The following is an 18,590-nucleotide window of genomic DNA, read 5'->3' as shown; positions in this document are numbered from 1 at the left end:
TGGTCTAGGATACAGAGCAGGTTCTACGGTTCCCTGAGGGTCCCTTCCGTGTGTGTGTGTGAACAGCCCCCTCTATTCCTGACTTATCTCTCAGTTCCTACGGGGAGGGAAAAGGAGGAGCAGAGACGGGAAGACGGCAAACTGACAGTTTTCTTCTGGGAGATCCCCTCTCAGATTTCCCCAACCCGCTCCAGGAATTCCTAGCCTCTAAAGGATCAAGTGGTGATCCAAGTCTTATTAAAATTGAGTGAGCATGTGGATTGCCAATTCTGGTTCCTAGGTGGGGGCAGGGCCTCAGGTTCTGTGTTTCTAACAAGCTCCCAGGTGAGGCTGATACTCTGTGGATTACACTTTGATTATCAGGAGTAGAGACATGGGAAACTGATCACTGAACTGGGTTGAATTGCTGTCCCCTCAAAAGATATGTTTAAGTCTTCACCTCAACACCTGTGATGCAGACAGGATCTTTGCTGATGTAATCACGTTCAGATGAGGTTGTTATGGAATAAGGTGGGCCCTAATCCAATGATTAATGTCTTTATAATAAGGAAATTTGGACATACACACACGGAGAATGCCACTTGATGACGGAGGCAGAGATTGGAGAGATGTCATAAACTGAGGAACACCAGGAATTGCTGGAAGAGGTAAGGGACTCTTCTTCCCTAGAATCTTCGAGAATGGCCCTGCCAAAATCTGGGACTTGGATTTTTAGCCTCCAGAACTGTGGGAGAAAACATTTCTATTGTTTCCAGCCACCCAGTTTGTGGTCATTTGTAATGGCAGCCTTAGGAAACGGATACAGTTACCACTTTGGTGCAGCCTGAAATGATGTTCTGAGGAAAACACTTTGATTAATCTTGGGGCTGACTTGACACCTTACAGCGAGGTAGTGGAGGAACTCTTGGATGTTCACAGAAAGCTACCAGGACACCCTCCCCTTGGCCTTTACCTGACCATAGAAGTCTGCCCTTAACTGGAAACAGAGTCTCAGCCCTTGAATCCTCACTGCATCCCAGACCTGTTTCATTTTCCCCTTTTTGAGCTTGAGTCAGTCACAGCGCCTTCAGTGATGTATGCTCTGGCCCTGCCAGGGACCATCTCGTCCTCCTCTGCCTTTGCTGTCTAGAGCCCGGGGATCATTGGAGTTGTGCTCTTCTGGTCAGAGAATCCAGAAACCCATTAGACCTTTGGCCATGTGCCTGGGGGAAAATCCTCCTCCTCTCAGGTGGTACCTCAGTGTTCTCAGCCGTAAATAAGATTTTGGGTGAGATGATTGGTAAGTTTCCTGGGTGGAGGTGGGGGAGTCTGTACTGTTTAGTGGCAGCAGCAACAGTACTAATGATCAGAATGGCAGCTGGCCTTCCACATGCCCAGGTAATAGACTTGAGCTGCCTATATTTGTTTCTTCCTTCCTTCTCTCCTTCTTAATTTCTTTCCCTGTTTTCCTCCCTCTCTTCCTTCCTCCTGATTTGCATGTAGAATGGGGAGGCTACTTGAGTGAGATGGTTCTCACTGAGTTGGACTGTCCCATACACACTGCCTTGGCACCTGTCCCCAGCACTCATTGCCAGCGCCACCCCACCCCAGTCACTTAACAACAAGTCACTTAACAACGTGTAAAAAATGTCTCCCAGCCACTTCCCCAGACCAAGTGGACTGTTGAGTGAGCTCACTGCAGTTCTTCCCCATCTTTCTCCCTCTCTGTCTTCCCATGCCACACCTCACTTGGGATAGAATAGGGGCACGTCTTTCCCATGGTGCCACCATCATCACCTATGGGCTGGTGGCCCAGCACAGCAAGAGCTGGTTGCTAAGATTGATGGCAGGGGGTGGGGGTGGGGGTGGATGGCAGAGTGGGACCATCTGCAGGGCAAGGCAGGATGTGCTGAGTATCTGGGGAGCTGGGCCATGGGAGGAGAGGGCTCTGTGGGGTGGGGCTGAGGGCTGGAGGAGAGGAGACCAGGTGGGTACCGACAAGGTTCAAGGTGTCTGCCCAGCTCTGCCCACCTTCCTCTTCCCCTGTTCTCCTCCCCTTACATCTCTCTGCCTGATCCCTGTGAGGTCATCCAACATGTCACCCTCAGGATGAGAGCCCAGCTATGTGAGCCCAGCTGCTGCCACTAAAGAGGGCAGACTCCCCCACCTCACCCTTGGCCCTGCCAGACTGCCCCTTGCTCAGTTACAGGGCTTCTCATGTGGGACTGAAAGGCACAGTTTTAGGGGAAGAAGTGGGGAGCGATTCTCATCTGTGTCACCAGCTTCAACTGTGCAGCCTCAATGCATGTCACCTGACAAACTAAACATTCAGTCTGCAGACCACTTAGGGCCCCATGACCTGAGGCTGGAAGGGGAATTTTCTTCCTCTGTCCTGTGGATGTCTGTCACCTGGGGCACACCCTGCCCTATGCTGTGTTTAACGTCATACACAGGCCCCAGATCGGGTGGGTCTCTGGGAGACAGGGGTGGGAAGCATGGAGAGTGGGTGCTGCCCAGAGGGTCCAGATTTCCTGGGAAAACCACTGGGCTGACTCACCAATGCCCTCTTTCATCCCAACATCCTTTCCAGTCCTGTCCTGAAGGGCCTGTAGTCCACATCCTGGTGCCCCCTTCCTAGCCGTTATTAATCATGTTTGTATTTTCTCTATTTTTATTTTGACACCTTAACAAGCTTGCTGGCAGTTTGGGATTAGCAGATGCAAACTATTATATATAGAATGGATAGACAACAAAGTCCTACCTGTTTAGAACAGGGAACTATATTCAATATCCTGTGATAAACCATAACAGCAAAAAAATATGAAAAAGAATATCTATATAACTGGGTCACTTTGCTGTGTCCCAGAAACTAATACAAGATGGTAAATCAACTATATTTGATTACAAAATAAATTTTAAAAAATCCAAAAAGCCAGCGGGCTGCAGAGGGACTGCTTCTCCCAGGGCTAGCAAAGGCTCAGCCTGGAGCATCTCCTTACCTGAATCTCATGTACAAAGCCAATATTGGTTCCCTGCCCTAAGTCATGCCAGGGCCAGGTATGAGGTGACTTGAGACCACTCCTATAGTCAGAAGCCCACCGGAAGCATTCAAAGTACTCACAGACACAGACTCTGGCTTGGCTTTCCTTGCTCCTGTTTCTGCCTCCTGAGTAAACCTGGTGCTTCCTCATGTGGCCTTGCATGGCATGGTGTGCCCTGTCCTCTCAGGAAATGTAAGTAATAAATTCTTCTTTCAGTGGCACTGGCCTTTCCAGTTGTCACTATGTCACCTCTGTAAATTAAAACCTCATGGGGGCTTCCCTGGTGGCTCAGTGGTAAAGAATCTGCCTGCTGATGCAGGAGACATGGGTTCCATCCCTGGTCTGGGCAGATCTCACATGCCACAGAGTAACGAAGTCCAGGTGCCACAACTATTGAGCCTGTGCTCTAGAGCCCAGGAACAGCAACTGTTGAGCCCTCTGGCAGCAGCTGCTGAAGCCTGCATGCACTAGAGCCTGGGCACCACAAGGGAAGCCACTATACTGAGAAGCCCACACACTGCAACAAAAAGTAGCCCCTGCTCTTTGCAACTAAAAAAAGGCCCTTGTAGCACAGCCAAAAATAAATCGGAAAAAACCCCAAACCCTCATGGGTACACAGCTCCAGGCTCATCTCGTTTTTCTCTCTTTTCACTGACTCCCTAACCCTTTCTCCTGTTCTCAGACTGCAGGCCACAGCTCCCAACCACGCTTCTTTCTGGCCTCTCTTGCCTTTCAAAGAACCTTGCAGACGTGCACCACCCATCACACTGTCCTCAGTACTATTAAAAGAGGTATAATTTCACCCTTAAATTAGCCCCGAATGTCCACAGTGTTAATATTCACATTGGGGAGAGTGCAGGCAAACTGGCTGCTTCAGGCCCTGGTGGGCAGGGGAATGGAAATTAGTTCAATGTCTTTGAAAAGTGATTTGACAAAATGTCAAGAATTTTAAAAATAGGACTTAACAAAAGAATGATCTTACTAAATTCTGACTTTTTCTTTTTTATCGAAGTATAGTTGACTTAAAGTATATAACTTAGTAATTTGGTAATTTTATAGATATCGTTCATATAAATTATAAAACATTGGCTTTTTCACTGTGCTGTACATTACGTCTGTTAACTTATCTATTTTATAACTTGTAGTTTGTACCTCTTAAAATCCTCTTATTTGCCCCTCCCCCACCTCTCAACTATCTTATCATTTATAAGATAAAAATAGTATCAAATTTGCATAAGTATAATGAAGATAAAATATGATCCTTCATGTAAAGTTTTAGAATAACATGTGGGACAAAGCAAACAATAAGTTATCATTTACTTGATATAAGTAATCATTTTAATTCATTTGGAGTGCACCCTACACACACATATCTGTAGGGTTGTTGTTGTTTAGTTGCTAAGTCATGTTGTGTGACTCTTTGCAACCGCATGGACTGTAGCCAGCCAGGCTCATCTGTTCATGGGATTCTCCAGGCAAGAATATTGGAGTGGGTTGCCATTTCCTGCTCCAATCTGTAGGGTACATGTATGGAATTTGGTCAGACAAAAAGGCTTGCTTCAAGGAAGGAGAATGGAGGAAGGTGTTAGTTGAAATGAAGAAAAACTTCACACTTGAAATGCTTAAAAATTCATATAATCTTAGAAAATGCAATACAATCCTACAGGGATGTTAAACTTAAAAAAAAGTACATAGAGAAAATTTTTACTCTTAATCTATCCTGTTATTTCAGTCCTGCATAACTTTTATTTTTCCCGAGTATTTTTTGCAGAGATGAATGTTTTTCCAAAGGTGGGAATCTGCATACCCTTCAGGACTGAAGCATCTTCCTGCCAACTGCCGTGGGACAAAACACCTTGTACAGTCAGCCCTCTGAATCTGTGGTTCTACCTGGCCAGATTTAACCAACTTAGAAAATACTGAATTCCGGAGTTTTGAAAAGTAAAACTTTAAATTTCTGTGTACTGGGAACTATTTACATATTATTTATAAACAACTATTTACATAACACATTTTATTAGATATTAGAAGTAACCTTAGTAACCTCAGATACAACAGATGACACCACCCTTATGGCAGAAAGTGAAGAGGAACTGAAGAGCCTCTTGATGAAAGTGAAAGAGGAGAGTGAAAAAGCTGGCTTAAACTCAACATTCAAAAAACGAAGATCATGGCATCTGGTCCCACACATCATGGCAAATAGGGGAAACAATGGAAACAGTGACAGACTTTATTTTCTTGGGCTCCGAAAATCACTGCAGATGGTGACTGCAGCCATGAAATTAAAAGATGCTTGCTCCTTGGAAGAAAATCTATGACCAACCTATACAGCATATTAAAAAGCAGAGACATTATTTTGCCAACAAAGGTCCGTCTAGTTAAAGCTATGTTTTTTCCAGTAGTCATGAATGGATGTGAGAGTTGGAGCATAAAGAAAGCTGAGCGCTGAAGAACTGAAGTTTTTGAACTGTGTTGTTGGAGAAGTTGAGAGTCCCTTGGATTGCAAGGAGATCAAATCAGTCAATCCTAAAGGAAATGAGTCCTGAATGTTCATTGGTGAAACTCATGCTGAAGCTGAAACTCCAATACTTTGGCCACCTGATGCGAAGAACTGACTCACTGGGAAAACACCCTGATTGAAGGCAGGAGGAGAAGGGGATGAGAGAGGATTATGGTCGGATGGCACTACCGACTGGCTGGACATGGCGTTTGAACAACCTCCGGCAGTTGGTGATGTACAAGGAAGCCTGATGTGCTGCAGTCCACGGGGTGGCAGAGTAGGACACGACTGAGCGATTGAACTTAACACGATTTCATATAAGAGACCTCAGGTTTTGGTATCGTGCACAGCTCCTGGAATCAAATACCTAGCATGACACTGACGGGGGAAACGACTAGCTAACAGCAGGATGGTTCCACACCTCTTAGCCCAAGTCCCCACCTCTCTCAGGCCCACATGCTCCGAGGACCCCTCCCGGGTGGTTTCCAGCGATGCCTGTCGAAGAGCCCCGCCCATCATGCTTTGCCTTCCGGCCAGCGTCTCAGGCATCGCGGCGGACAGCCTAGCTTCCTGGGCGCCGCGAGCCTGGGAGGACCCCAGCGACAGGGTCAGCGTAGGGCCCTGTGGACGCAGCGGCAGCGGCGGTAGCGGCGGGACGTTGCAACTGAAGGCGCCGGTTGTCTCCCGAACGCACTCTGCCGGCCACCCTCGCAGCCCTGGCTGACGGTCGTGCGGCCGGCGCCATGTCTGTGAGCGAGATCTTCGTGGAGCTGCAGGGCTTTTTGGCTGCCGAGCAGGACATCCGAGAGGCGAGCCCCCGTCTCCCCATATCCCTTCCCCTCTCCTTGCCTAGCTGGGCCGCGACGCCCGGCCCTCCTCCGTCGCTCTGATTCGAGCGGTGGGGAAGCCTCCGGGGGTGGGTTCCTACCCTTCACGTTTCGGCTTAGGATACCTCCTTGACCCCAACCCCGATTCTGCTGCCAGGTCCTGGTTCCCTGTGTTCTGGGCTCGGCTCTTCGGCATCACCTACCTCATTTGGGTGTCAGTTTTTCTCATTTTTAGTTCATTTTTATGTCGAACCCTCAGCGCGTGGGACTCAGACAACACGTGTTTCTTGTGTGGGTTATTGGTGTCTTAAAAGCACGTGTGGCCATTTCTCTTTAAAACTCTCCTATGGCTTCTCATTTTACGTAGGATAAAAATCCAGACTCAACTGTGGCCCACGGGTCTTTCCAGTCTCTTTTTACTCCTGTTGTATGTTATGGTCACGCTATCTCCCTTTTATTCCTCCAGTTCCCCAAATAGCGTCCTGCCTCGGGACTTTTGCAAGCAGTGCTTGCTTTTCCTGGTATGCGTTTCTTTTCCACTCTTTTTTTTCTGGTCATCTTCTTGACCTTACAATCAAAAGGATCTTTTTCCTGTTATGTTTACTTATAGCAGCGCATTAATTTGGGGGTCGTTACTTTTTAAACGCCTCCCGCTTGACACAACTGCAGGAAAGAAGGGACCGTTTGCCCTAGTAATACAAGTGCTCAGTGAATGTTTGCGAAATGAATGAAAGATACGCAGTCCTGTGTTGTGTTTCGTTTTTCTCTTTTTGGTTTATGTCTGGATACCTCATCTCCTTCAGTGTTCCAATGGGATATTTGGGGCGAGTGGTTGGCTATTACCGTTTGAAATCTGTATGAGGAATCTCAGGTTTTTTAATGACTTCCTGAACGTCTCATAGAGAAGGTAGAAAAGTCAGAATTCAGTTCTGAATAAATCTTGTGCACCATTTATGTCATTGTAAAGGTTGATAGTGTTTGAAATGTAAGTGAAGGTGTCATAGATCAAATATACTATCTAGTATATTTGATTTGAGGCTATGATAATATAATACGTTGAATTTATTTGATATTTTGATCTATTTCTTTCTAGGAAATCCGAAAAGTTGTACAGAGTTTAGAACAAACAGCTCGAGAGATTTTAACTCTACTGCAAGGGGTCCATCAGGGTGCTGGGTTTCAGGACAGTAAGTTCTTTGTTTTTATTTGGAAGGTTTTATCCACTCTGTCAGTCTTTCATCTAAAGAGTTAATTTACATTCAGAAGACATATCAAATCTGTAAGGTTTAACTGTGAAAATTGTTCCTCATGTTTCTGTGGTGAGTAAAAAATTGGAGAAATAAGTGAGTTGATCATTTTATAGGTTTGCAGAATTCTCTGTATTTTTGTTGATTTTCTGCTTTCACATAGGTTGAATTAGGAATGTTTTCTCTAGTGGTATAGTTCTACTAATGATAATTGTGGTAGTTCCATAGTTCTCTTGTGTATATAGCAACTTTTATTTGGCTTTTTCTTAACACCAATCTTCCAGTCATTGAATGTGATGTAATACGTACTTTCAGATAGTAAAATGGCCACTGTAAAATGTTGTCACAGTGTTTACAGTCAGTCTCTTGAATGGAGATACAGAGTATAAGAAGGTTAGAAATGGAATCTCTATTGTAAAAGATAACACAGTTAAAAGAAGTGAAATGTGTTTTCAGATTAAGAATTATATCATAACGTAGCTAAAAGGTGTCAGGGGCAAGTCATTTTTGTGAGAGATAGGGAGTTGGTCAGCCTGATTGAGATTAATTATAAAGCTGTTAAATTTTTTTTTTTAATTTTTGATCACATCATGTGACATGTAGAATCTTAGTTCCCCAAACAGGGATTGAACCCTTGCACCCTGCAGTGGAAGCATGGAGTCTTAACCACTGAACTTGCAAAGAAATCCTAAAGCTGCTTTTTGACCAAATATAAGTGCTAAGTGAAGTCACTCAGTCGTGTCCAACTTTTTTCGACCCCATGGACTGTAGCCTACCAAGCTCCTCCGTCTGTGGGATTTTCCAGGCAAGAATACTGGAGTGGGTTGCCATTTCCTTCTCCAGGAGATCTTCCCAACCCAGGGATTGAACCTGGGTCTCCCGTATTGTAGGCAGACGCTTTACCATCTGAGCCATCAGGGAAGTCCTTGACCAAATATGAGAGCCTTCAAAATCCAGTTTTAGGCATCCTTTGGGGACTGACTAGGAAAGGTGCTTAAAGATTAGTTAACTTATAACAGTTTGCCAATGTGTTTCCTGACATACACCCTTTTAGCAATTTTTTGTTGTTTATTTTTCAGTAGGGAAACTAGATATGAAATTTTGAGAGCCAGGTTGATAGCAGAGATGCATGCTCTACATTTGCTCATGAGATTTAAAAAAATTGATTTATTTCCAGGTAGACTGCATAGATTGTTAAGCAAGAACTGTATTTGAAATTTGGTAAGTCTTTCATTATTTCATTTGACTATCTTTTTGTGATCAGTTCCAAAGAGGTGTTTGAAAGCTCGAGAACATTTTGGTACAGTAAAAACACATCTAACGTCTTTGAAGACCAAGTTTCCTGCTGAACAGTATTACAGGTTTGTAAGACAAGTAGCATCTTGTTTAACGTTAAGTAAAAGAAGGCAAAAGAAAAATTTGTATGGACTAAATGATTGCTTAGATTTAGTTGACAATCCTTCTACTTAGAAGAAACAACAGAGAGAAAAAGGAACTGTTAATGGTGGTAGTATTTTAATGGTGACAAAATTGCTGACTTTTTTTTCTCCCTTTTACTTTCATAATTTTCTTAAGGAACATGTGTAATTTTTGCAGTGAGAAAGTAATTAAAAAGAAAATATGTATTATGTGAAGGTCAAATGGAGAAATTTTTTTAGTTTATTGAAGTTACTTGTAAAGTTGGATGGACCGTATCTGTGCTACTAAGATTATGGAATTAAGTGTCAGTGTATGTGTATAAACTGAGTATTGAATTTTGCTGCCAAGTAGCATATGCAGGTAATATTTTATGCCATATTTTATTAAATCTACAGCACTATTAATTTTAAGAAACAATGTTATGTTTTGTGTCATTAGGGAAAAGATTGTTATTAATCATAATTATGAAACACGTAGATTGTTTAATACTTCCTGATTTCACAGGTGTTAAACTGGGAAAAACTGAGTGTTGATGAAATATGGTAAATAGGAACCTAAACTTTCTATTTAGACTTGCTTTCTCACTAGAGACAATGTTCTTTTAAGATACGTTAGGGCAAGAAATACTTAAGATAGTTATGTGGGGAGTGGGTAGTGTAACCTCACAAGATTGTTGAAAGGGGCTGGCAAATTACTGTGACCTTTTATATTTTATATAAATATATTTATATTTTGAAGAGTTAACTAAGAAAAGAAAAAAAAAAAAATAAGAGTGTGACAGAGACTGAATGTGACCCAGAAAGCCTCAGTCTTAGAAAAGGTTTGCTGACCCCTGCTGTAAGGTTAATAACGGACGCTTAGAGATAGGACAGGAGAACTGACAGGGTCTTTAGAGAGCATGGAGTTTGGAGTTCACATACAGGCTGCCCTCTGGCTGATTTGGCCCTCGAAATGTTTGGTTTGACCTAGGTTGTGGTGAAAGATGTTTTTGAATTTGTTGCCACATTTGAAAATCAGGAGGCATAGCATAAACATCTAGGGGTTATAAAATTTCTTTTTTCTTTTTCAGTCTCCTAGCTCAGTTTAACTACTGTATCCCAATGTTTTAAGGTCACCTGTATAGTGACGGTAGTTCTTTCTCATGTGTGTGAAGCTGGAGTTTCTTGATAGCCTGCATTCAGTTCAGAGTGCAGGACTGAGATGCTGAGGCTGATGGACATTGCAGTTCTCATCAATTTGCATTTGCCAGCATTTATTTTTCTCAGAGCAGCATCATTGTTCACCGATTAAACTTCTAAAGCACAGTTGCTCTTGTCTGTAACATTTGGTTGTAAATTTTTGCGTTCATCAGAATTGGACCATGCTTCTTATATGTTAAAATTATAATAAATAATTGTTATAAATTTGGACTGGCAAAATTTACACTAAATCCATCTATATATAATACTTAAATGTCATATTGTTCTTAACACATTTTATATTTTGGAGTTTCACATAAGGTTTTATTTGAAAAAGGGTCCCGTGCTGCACGTTTGGCCGTGACTGTCCTGTGCCCGTCTAACACCTGGTCCCTTGCACTCACTGCAGGTTTCACGAGCACTGGAGGTTTGTGCTGCAGCGCTTGGTCTTCTTGGCAGCGTTTGTTGTGTACTTGGAGTCCGAAACCCTAGTGACCCGAGAGGCGGTTACGGAGATCCTTGGCAGTGAGTGCCCTCAGTCGTGTCCATCCACACGATCAGTTTAATTTTTGGTGGGAGGGGCTTTCTGTGTATGGTAACAAATGAGAACTAAGTGGAAAACTGGTTTCTTGGAGAGATGAAAACTAAAAATATGTAGGGGCTTGCTCTGTTTACTTGGGCGTTTCTTTTAGTTTTTAAAAATTTTAAGTCTACAGAAAAGTTGAAAGTGAATACCTGTGTACTCCCACTTAGATCCTCTGCTTGTTCACATTTTGCTCTGTCTGTGTCATCTCCTTACTGTGTGTTGGGGGCGTGTTTGAACTGCTTGGAAGTTAGGTGTAGATCCCATGACTTCTCCTTAAATGTTTCAACACATACCTTCTAAAAGCTATTCTCACGCATAACAGGATACTATTCTTGGTGGTATTACTTTAAGAAAAATGAAATGAAAGATTAAATTTTGCTTGAGAGCTCAAAAATTACACAGTGAAGTCTGTTGCCAAGGATATATCCACATTCAAAAGATAGTTTTGAAAGACTCCTTTCTTTACTTTGAGAGAAATTGTACTTGTGTATATGTGTGTGTATTTAAAACAGATTTTAGGTGTAAGTTATGTTTCCATCGTGACCTCGTCTTTACTGTGTCACATGTTTCAGTTGAGCCTGATCGGGAGAAGGGATTTCACTTGGATGTGGAAGATTATCTCTCGGGAGTTCTCATTCTCGCTAGTGAACTGGTAAGAAACTTAGTGATTTGCCATTTGCTCTTTTTGATCTTTCCATATCATTGTCAGTTTTTTTAAATGGGTACAAAAATTCAGATGTCCCATTCTTTTCTAAGCCATCTGTCGGTCACAGGGTAGTCATTGACTGGGTACTGTGTGTGTTAATGTTTTGCTGGGATGGCAGTTCAGACAATGAGGTGGCTTTGCACACTTGTTATTATGCGATTTAAAAAGATGAGAACACTTCCTTTCAGAGCAGTGGCACAGTATATATTCCTGGTAACTGTTGCTTTATATAGTTGTTTTGGGGAACAATTAACTATAGCACTTTTACCAGTTGTTATTGTCTTTCTCCCCTTAATTTCTCTCTGAGAAATTGTCCTATAAAAATCAAAAGCAGAAGAAAGCTGTTATAAAAGAGTTCACTCTAACCCTATTTATATTTATGAGAAGTCGGGAGACCACAGAAACTCCACCAAAAGGGGAATGATTTCTTAGTTTTGAGTAAGTAAATACCGAGCAGTTGTCAAAACTGTAGTTATGAGGGATAGTGTGGAGAAGTCATGTGGCGCACTGGCCTCGTGGCTGTGACTTGGAGGAAGAGCCCTGCTGTGACGTTCCGCTTCTCTCCCACAGTCGAGGTTGTCTGTCAACAGCGTGACTGCCGGAGACTACTCCCGGCCCCTGCACATCTCCACCTTCATCAACGAGCTGGATTCTGGCTTCCGCCTCCTCAACCTCAAAAACGATTCCCTGAGGAAGCGCTACGATGGCCTGAAGTACGACGTGAAGAAAGTGGAGGAGGTAGTCTACGACCTCTCCATCCGGGGTTTCAACAAGGAGACGGCAGCAGCCTGCGTGGAGAAGTAGGGGGCTTCCCCCCACAAGCCCTGCTGACTCCAGTGGTGCCCACCAGGCCCAGCCCAGCGCCTCCCATGGTAGTTAGGATGTCCCGTCACTAAACACCGCGCTTCATTTTCTTAACCAGTTGTGTGGTGTATCAGAGTTGAAACACTTTTTAGGGAGTGACAGAATAGCCTTTACAAAGACAGGTTTTTCTTTGTTGTTTTCAGTGAATTTGCTCTGTAACTCAGTATACTTCAATTTTGTCAGAAAACGTACATGTTGATCTCTTGGTAAAGTTCTTTTCTTGCTTACCCTGATGGTGTCCATGTGCTGATTGGGAACTTCATTGTCTTGTTTGTGATTCTTCCAGGAGTGATCCTTGGTGTTTTCTATTTCCATATTAGCCATCCATATTCAGGTGTGGCCTGGATACAGTATAAAAACAGATAATTAAATGGATGGTTGCCAAGTGAAGGACAACTTATTTTATATTTTGCTTCCTTATTTTAAGCCTTGTGAGTAAATCAGGTGTTGAATTTTTTTGCAAGGCAAGTATAGCCCCAGGGTTCTATCTCACTGCCATCAAAATGTCAGATATTAAACTGCAAAGACAAATTCAGCAGGTTATTTTGGGAGAATTTTGTAATAAGGATTGAGTAGCATCATCTGGCTTTGTTTACCAGTTGGGGAGTAGGGGTAGGGTTCTAAAACACCTATTTTCTGATGTTGCCTTAACATTCTGCTCTTGCAGAATGTAACATCTCCACATGCATCTTAAACATTTCATATGATATATTTCTGAGTGTGAAACCTCTTACCTAATAGCCAGGTAGACCTGTAGGTGTGGGAGTGTGAAGCCACTCAGTCAGTTAATTCTCAACACCCTGACTGGTGATACTCTGAGAGAAGAATGCTGTGCTTTGTCTGAAAGAAAGAGAAAACCTTGAATTGAAAGGCAAAAAATAGCTGACTTGGTCATATTTTTAAGAATAAACAATCCTCTCAGGTGGTTAATTATTCCAGTTTTGGGCAAGTCACATATGTCTTACTGGCACAGGGCCTGTCCCCTGCAACCCCCACCCTCCCCCATCCCCCATTTTCAGGTAGTACTTGCCATGTAACTTACTGTTGAGTTGACATTATTAAAATGGTGACTTCAACCACAGTATCTTGGAGCTCACTGAAAGGAAGGTGCCAGTGTGTCCAGAATAATAGGAACTACTTAGAAGTGTCACCTTCTCACGCCTAATTCACGAGTTTAGGCTTCCTGTTTGTAAGCAGGATTTTCGGCATGGGCATTGGAGCTGTTGGCAGGCCGAGTTAAGGACTGACCAGATTTTCCATCATGAGGAAAGAAGTAGAAATAAGGCATAAATTGCTGTGCATTGTTGGATTTTAGAATAATTTTCTTGACAGCTCTTTCTGCAAAGAATTTGTGGAAAGAAGAAAGTTGTTGGAGTTGTAAAGTACCTAGGATGCCCATCTAAAATGTGCAGTAATAGCACTGCCTGGATTGAGCATAAAAGGTTCTGAATTATGTGATCAGACATATGCAGTAAGTTTGATACTAGGTTTCTTTACTTCTTTAAGTACTGATTCTGCTTGAGAAGAGTAAAGTTCTTGGGAGAAGTTTTGGATTTCAGTTTTCACAAATAGATTTTAAGTGGAGGAGCACATTCTGGTTTTATACACCATTTGGGGATATCAAGTGTTATGTGTGATTATTGTGTTGTGTCTGTTGCTGGCTTGTTGTAAAGCAATAAAAACAGTTTCTTTTCTTTTTTGGTCTTTTTGTCACTTAGTGTGTTGCTGTGAGAACTCTTCTATGTGGGCAGTAAGTTCTTAGTGTTTTTTTCTTTTTAAATTTTTTTGCCATGCTGTTTGGCATATAGGAGCCCCGTTCCCTGACCAGGGATAGAACCCACACCCCCTGAGTTGGAAATGTGTAGTGTTAGTCACAGGACTACTACAGAAGTCCCGAGTTCTGAATATTTTTGCAGCTGAAGAAGACTGTGGCAATGAGCACACACTACCCTGTGATAGTTAGTTAGAAGTCAACAGCACTGAGCTGTGTACTGCAAAGTATAGGTAATGGTGGTGTGCGCTCCCCTGGTTGGGAAATAACAGGTATTTTAACTGAAGATGTTGAGAAGCCTTGGCTCTGGTTTCAGGACACCAGGATTGCTTTTTCTAACTTTAGAAAATCAGGTTAGAGAAAATAGAGATTGGTGGATGCTTTCTTTACAGATTTATTTATTTATAAGGAGAAGAAAAGAGCTCCATAAATACTTGACAGAATTTGCCCTGCCTTAAACAATGAGTGATGCTTAGGAGAAGGCAATGGCACCCCACTCCAGTACTCTTGCCTGGAAAATCCCATGGACAGAGGAACCTGGTAGGCTGCAGTCCACGGGGTTGTGAAGAGTCGGACACAACTGAGCGACTTCACTTTCACTTTTCGGTTTCATGCATTGGAGAAGGAAATGGCAACCCACTCCAGTGTTCTTGCCTGGAGAATCCCAAGGACAGCAGAACCTGGTGGGCTGCCGTCTATGGGGTTGCACAGAGTCAGACACGACTGAAGCGACTTAGCAGCAGCAGCAGCAGGGGAATATAATAAAGAACAAAAACTCCTTTGGCTGTATTTTGAGACCTTCACTTGGCCAAAGAGATGATTTGGATATGGCTCTTTTTGCATTGTTTCATGATTGTGTACTCAGAAGTTACAACTTTCTTCAACTTTCTTCTTTCATGTTCTAGACTACACTGTTTGTCCCAGGTAGAGTATCACTGTCATGCCTCACACCAAGTAAGATTTTTTTCCTGAGCCTGAAATAATTTATTTTCTTAGTATTCATTGTAATAAGCATTAAGAGGGCATATGGAGCTGAGGACAGAGCCCTGGTTACCAGCAAGGGGAGGGGACATGGAGGCAGAGGAAGTGGAGCCCATGAGAAGATGAAATGGTCAGAGAGATCGACAGAACAGGGAGAGTGGCTCATCACAGAATCTAGGGGAGTAAAGTATCTTAGGTTTTTTTTAGGTGAGAGATTGAAAATGTACACATTTCACAGCCTGAGCGCCTTGTGACTTTGTTGGGCTTGTGACTTTCCTAAGCTCCACTCATCCTCCAGCTCTCCTGATTTATTTTTGGCACAACATGCTTGGGTTCCCCAAAGCGCTCTCCCCATTTCCCTCACACCCAGAGTCCTGAACATCTCAACTGGCTGCTCTGCAGGCACCACGAATCCATGAGCGTTGTGACTTGGGTGAGGCTGGGTGAGAGCACTATAGAGCACGTGCATCACAGGTTAGCAGGGGGACCCACTCCATGCTGTCCTCACATAGCTCACTGACAGAGCAGCTGCCAGCTGGACCTTCTGCTAGTTCCTCCGGGAGAGTCTTGTCCAGACATGTGCTCTGGTTTGGAAGCGACATGTCATTTTCTCTCATTCACTGGTTAGAACTGGATGTGCGGCCCTACTCATGCCAAGGGAGCCAGGAAATGGAATCCCACCTTTGTAGGATAAGAGGGTGGAGAGGCAGACAAACTGATGAAAACTGTGAGTGCTGTTCAGCTCCTCTTGTTAGATGATTAATAGTATTTCTGGTCACACATGCATTTCATTGGGCTTGGAAGGGAGAAGAGATGACACAGGCCACTTGCTGCCTGGTGGGTGATAGACGAGGGTGGGTCATCTGTAGTCATACCCTGTTGAAGGTGTTTCCTGTGTGAAGATTCCTTTGGTGTGTGTGTGTTTGTGATTGGGTTTTTGTGTTTTAAATCAAGATTCAGTGAGCTGTAACATGTTCCAAGCACCATGCTAAAAGTTTTATTCCGATCATCTCACTTCATCCTCGGAACAACCTTATGAGGATGCTACCACATTTTCCCCCATTTGCATGCGTGTGTGCTAAGTCGCTTCAGTTGTGTCTGACTGTGTGACCCTAAGGACTGTAGCCCATCAGGCCCCCCTGTCCATGGGATTCTCTAGGCAAGAATACTGGAGTGGGTTGCCATGTCCTCCTCCAAGGGATCTTCCACACCCAGGGATTGAACCTGTATCTTTTGCATCTCCTGCACTGCCAGACAAGTTCTTTACCACTAGCACTCCCTGGAAAACCCTTTTCCTACTTTAGACCTGGAGATTGGGCTCACAGCGGGCAGTTCCCTGAGTTCACACCTAGAGGAGCTGGGATTCAAATGCAGTTATTCTGCCAGTCCATGCACATGCACCCTTTCTTCCTTGATGCTCTTGATGATTACCATCACCCTATAGCCTGACAAGGCAAAGTCATAGCCACAAATCGTTGTGAACACAGTGTGTGTATAGCTTTGGGTTATATCTAATTTGTATTAAGATTTCATATAATATGTGGGAGACTTGGTCTTGCCCTCAAGATTAGGGTCTCTTTCAGGGGAAAGGGTGGTTAGAAAATACATTAACAAGATTAATATTCAACTGAGTGTCTAATTAAAAAATTTTGACAGCTTTATTAAAATACATTTCATGTGTAAAATGGACTCATAAGTGAATTATTCAATGATTTGATTTACCAGGCAGTGCAAAATGATCATAAATCACTTTTAGAACATTTTTATCTCCCCAAGATATCCCTGTTCCCATTCTCAGCCCCAGGTAGCTGCTGGTCTAATTTCTTTCTTTATAAATTTGCCTGTTCTGGATATCTTATAAGTGGGATGGTAGAGTATATGGTCTTTTCACTTCATGTTAGTAGTTTGTTCCTTTTTATTCCTGAATAGTGTGGATATTCTGGGGCTTCTTAGGTGGCTCAGTGATAAAGTGTGCCTGCCCATGCAGGAGACACTTGTTCGATCTCTGATCCGGGAAGATCCCACAGGCCTCAGATCAACTGAGCCTGTGTGCCTCAACTATGGAGCCTGAGCTCTAGAGCCTGGGAGCCAAAACTACTGAGCCCGCATGTGCACCTATTGAAGCCCATGTGTCCTAGATCCTGTGCTCAGCAACAGGAGAAGCCACCAAAGTAAGCCTGTGTGCTGCAACTAGAGAGGAACCCTGCCCGCCACGCCTAGAGAAAAGCCCTTGCAGCAACAAAGACCCAGCACAGTAAAAAATAAATTTAAAAATTTGTCAAAAAGTAAACTTACTGCTGATTGGAGCTATGGGCAGATAGATGCTGTGGCCTGGATGCTTTATGTCTCAAATTCATATGCAGAATCCTAACCCCCAGTTGAATGATGCAGTAAGTCCTCTACATACAAATGGTATCTGTTCTGAGAGCACGTTTGTAAGTCCAGCAAAGTTAGTCCGGGTACCCAGCCAACACAGTCAGCTATGTAGTACTGAACTGTAATAGGTTTATAATCATTTTTCACACAAATGCATAAAAAATAAAAAATTTTTAATCTTACAGTACAGTATCTTGAAAAGTACAACAGCTGGCATACAGGGGCTGGCATTGAGTGAACAGGCCAGAAGAGTTACTGACTGGAGGAGGGAGAGTTGGGAGATGGTAGAGCTGACGGATCGTCAGCAGTAGGAGACGGAGGACAGGCTGCAATTTCACTCATGCCTGATGTTGTTGGCACAGATTCTGGGCCTGAAATAAAGATACTGCACCCTATACTATATCTATACAGTATGATACAGTAAAGTACACAAAAACACATCCACGAGATAGCATGTGACAATGCACACCAGACCCCTGAACTAACTTCCATGATTGGATGTGTGAATGCAGTTTGAAATCTTTGAAAGTTCACAATTTGAAGGTTTGTATGTAGGGAACTTAACTGTATTTGACAGTGGGGCCTGTGGAAGGTGATTAGGTCATGAGGGTGGAGCCCTCATGAGTGCTATTAGTGCCATTGTGAAAGGGACCCCAAGAGCCCTTTCACTCTCTGTTATGTAAGCCAGAAGACAACTGGCTATGAACCAGGAATCAGACCCTCACCAGACACTGAATCTGCTGGCACCTTGACCTTGGACTTCCCAGCCTCCAGAACTGCCCGCTGTCAGTTTCTGTTTAAGCCACTCAGCCTATGGTATTTTTGTTACCACATCCTGAATGGACTAAGGCAAGGGAAGAGGAGGTAAAAGGAGTCAAAGGTTCCTGAGCTTCTAGAAGAACAAATATGGGAATCTTGGAGGCAGCTTCTGGGGGAAGATGTGAAGTTCAGTTTTGCAAGTGTTGAGTTGATTATGACGTGGACTGGTTGCACAGGGGGGCTGTACTTTTTGGCTTAGAATTTAGGGCCCTGTAGATACAGTAGACGTTTGAATCCTCCTCTCTCTGGAGAAGCTATTGGAAGGGGGCTTCCCTGGTGGCTTAGGTGGTAAAGAA

At 43.4% G+C, this 18,590-nt stretch overlaps 1 protein-coding gene across 3 annotated transcripts; it reads left to right on the top strand.

Annotated features, from left to right (window-relative positions):
* Positions 1-5,609: 5,609 nt before the first annotated feature.
* On the top strand, positions 5,610-14,044 carry TSN (translin). 3 transcript variants are annotated; one of them, XM_040228928.1, is made up of 6 exons: positions 5,610-5,761; positions 7,441-7,534; positions 8,859-8,955; positions 10,601-10,716; positions 11,350-11,429; positions 12,054-14,044. In XM_040228928.1, the coding sequence occupies exons 1-6, from the start codon at positions 5,723-5,725 to the stop codon at positions 12,285-12,287; spliced, it is 660 nt and encodes a 219-aa protein (XP_040084862.1). In that variant the 5' UTR covers positions 5,610-5,722; the 3' UTR covers positions 12,288-14,044. The 3 variants fall into 3 exon arrangements, with proteins under 3 accessions (XP_040084862.1, XP_040084861.1, XP_040084863.1); XM_040228927.1 differs by lacking the exon at positions 5,610-5,761 and adding an exon at positions 6,130-6,329; XM_040228929.1 differs by lacking the exons at positions 5,610-5,761; positions 11,350-11,429 and adding an exon at positions 6,139-6,329.
* Positions 14,045-18,590: the final 4,546 nt, after the last annotated feature.

The sequence above is a fragment of the Oryx dammah genome, unplaced genomic scaffold (assembly GCF_014754425.2).
Source record: "Oryx dammah isolate SB20612 unplaced genomic scaffold, SCBI_Odam_1.1 HiC_scaffold_27, whole genome shotgun sequence".
Taxonomy (NCBI): Eukaryota; Metazoa; Chordata; class Mammalia; order Artiodactyla; family Bovidae; genus Oryx; species Oryx dammah.
The sequence above is the reverse complement of the archived record's forward strand: the minus strand, read 5'-3'. Positions and strand labels throughout refer to the sequence as shown.

Coding starts and splice junctions, on each gene's coding strand:
- TSN (XM_040228929.1), top strand. CDS start 6,264: ATGTCTGTGAGCGAGATCTTCGTGGAGCTGCAGGGCTTTTTGGCTGCC. Junction 7,535..8,858: donor GGGTGCTGGGTTTCAGGACA/GTAAGTTCTTTG, acceptor TTTTGTGATCAG/TTCCAAAGAGGTGTTTGAAA. Junction 10,717..12,053: donor GGTTACGGAGATCCTTGGCA/GTGAGTGCCCTC, acceptor TCTCTCCCACAG/TCGAGGTTGTCTGTCAACAG.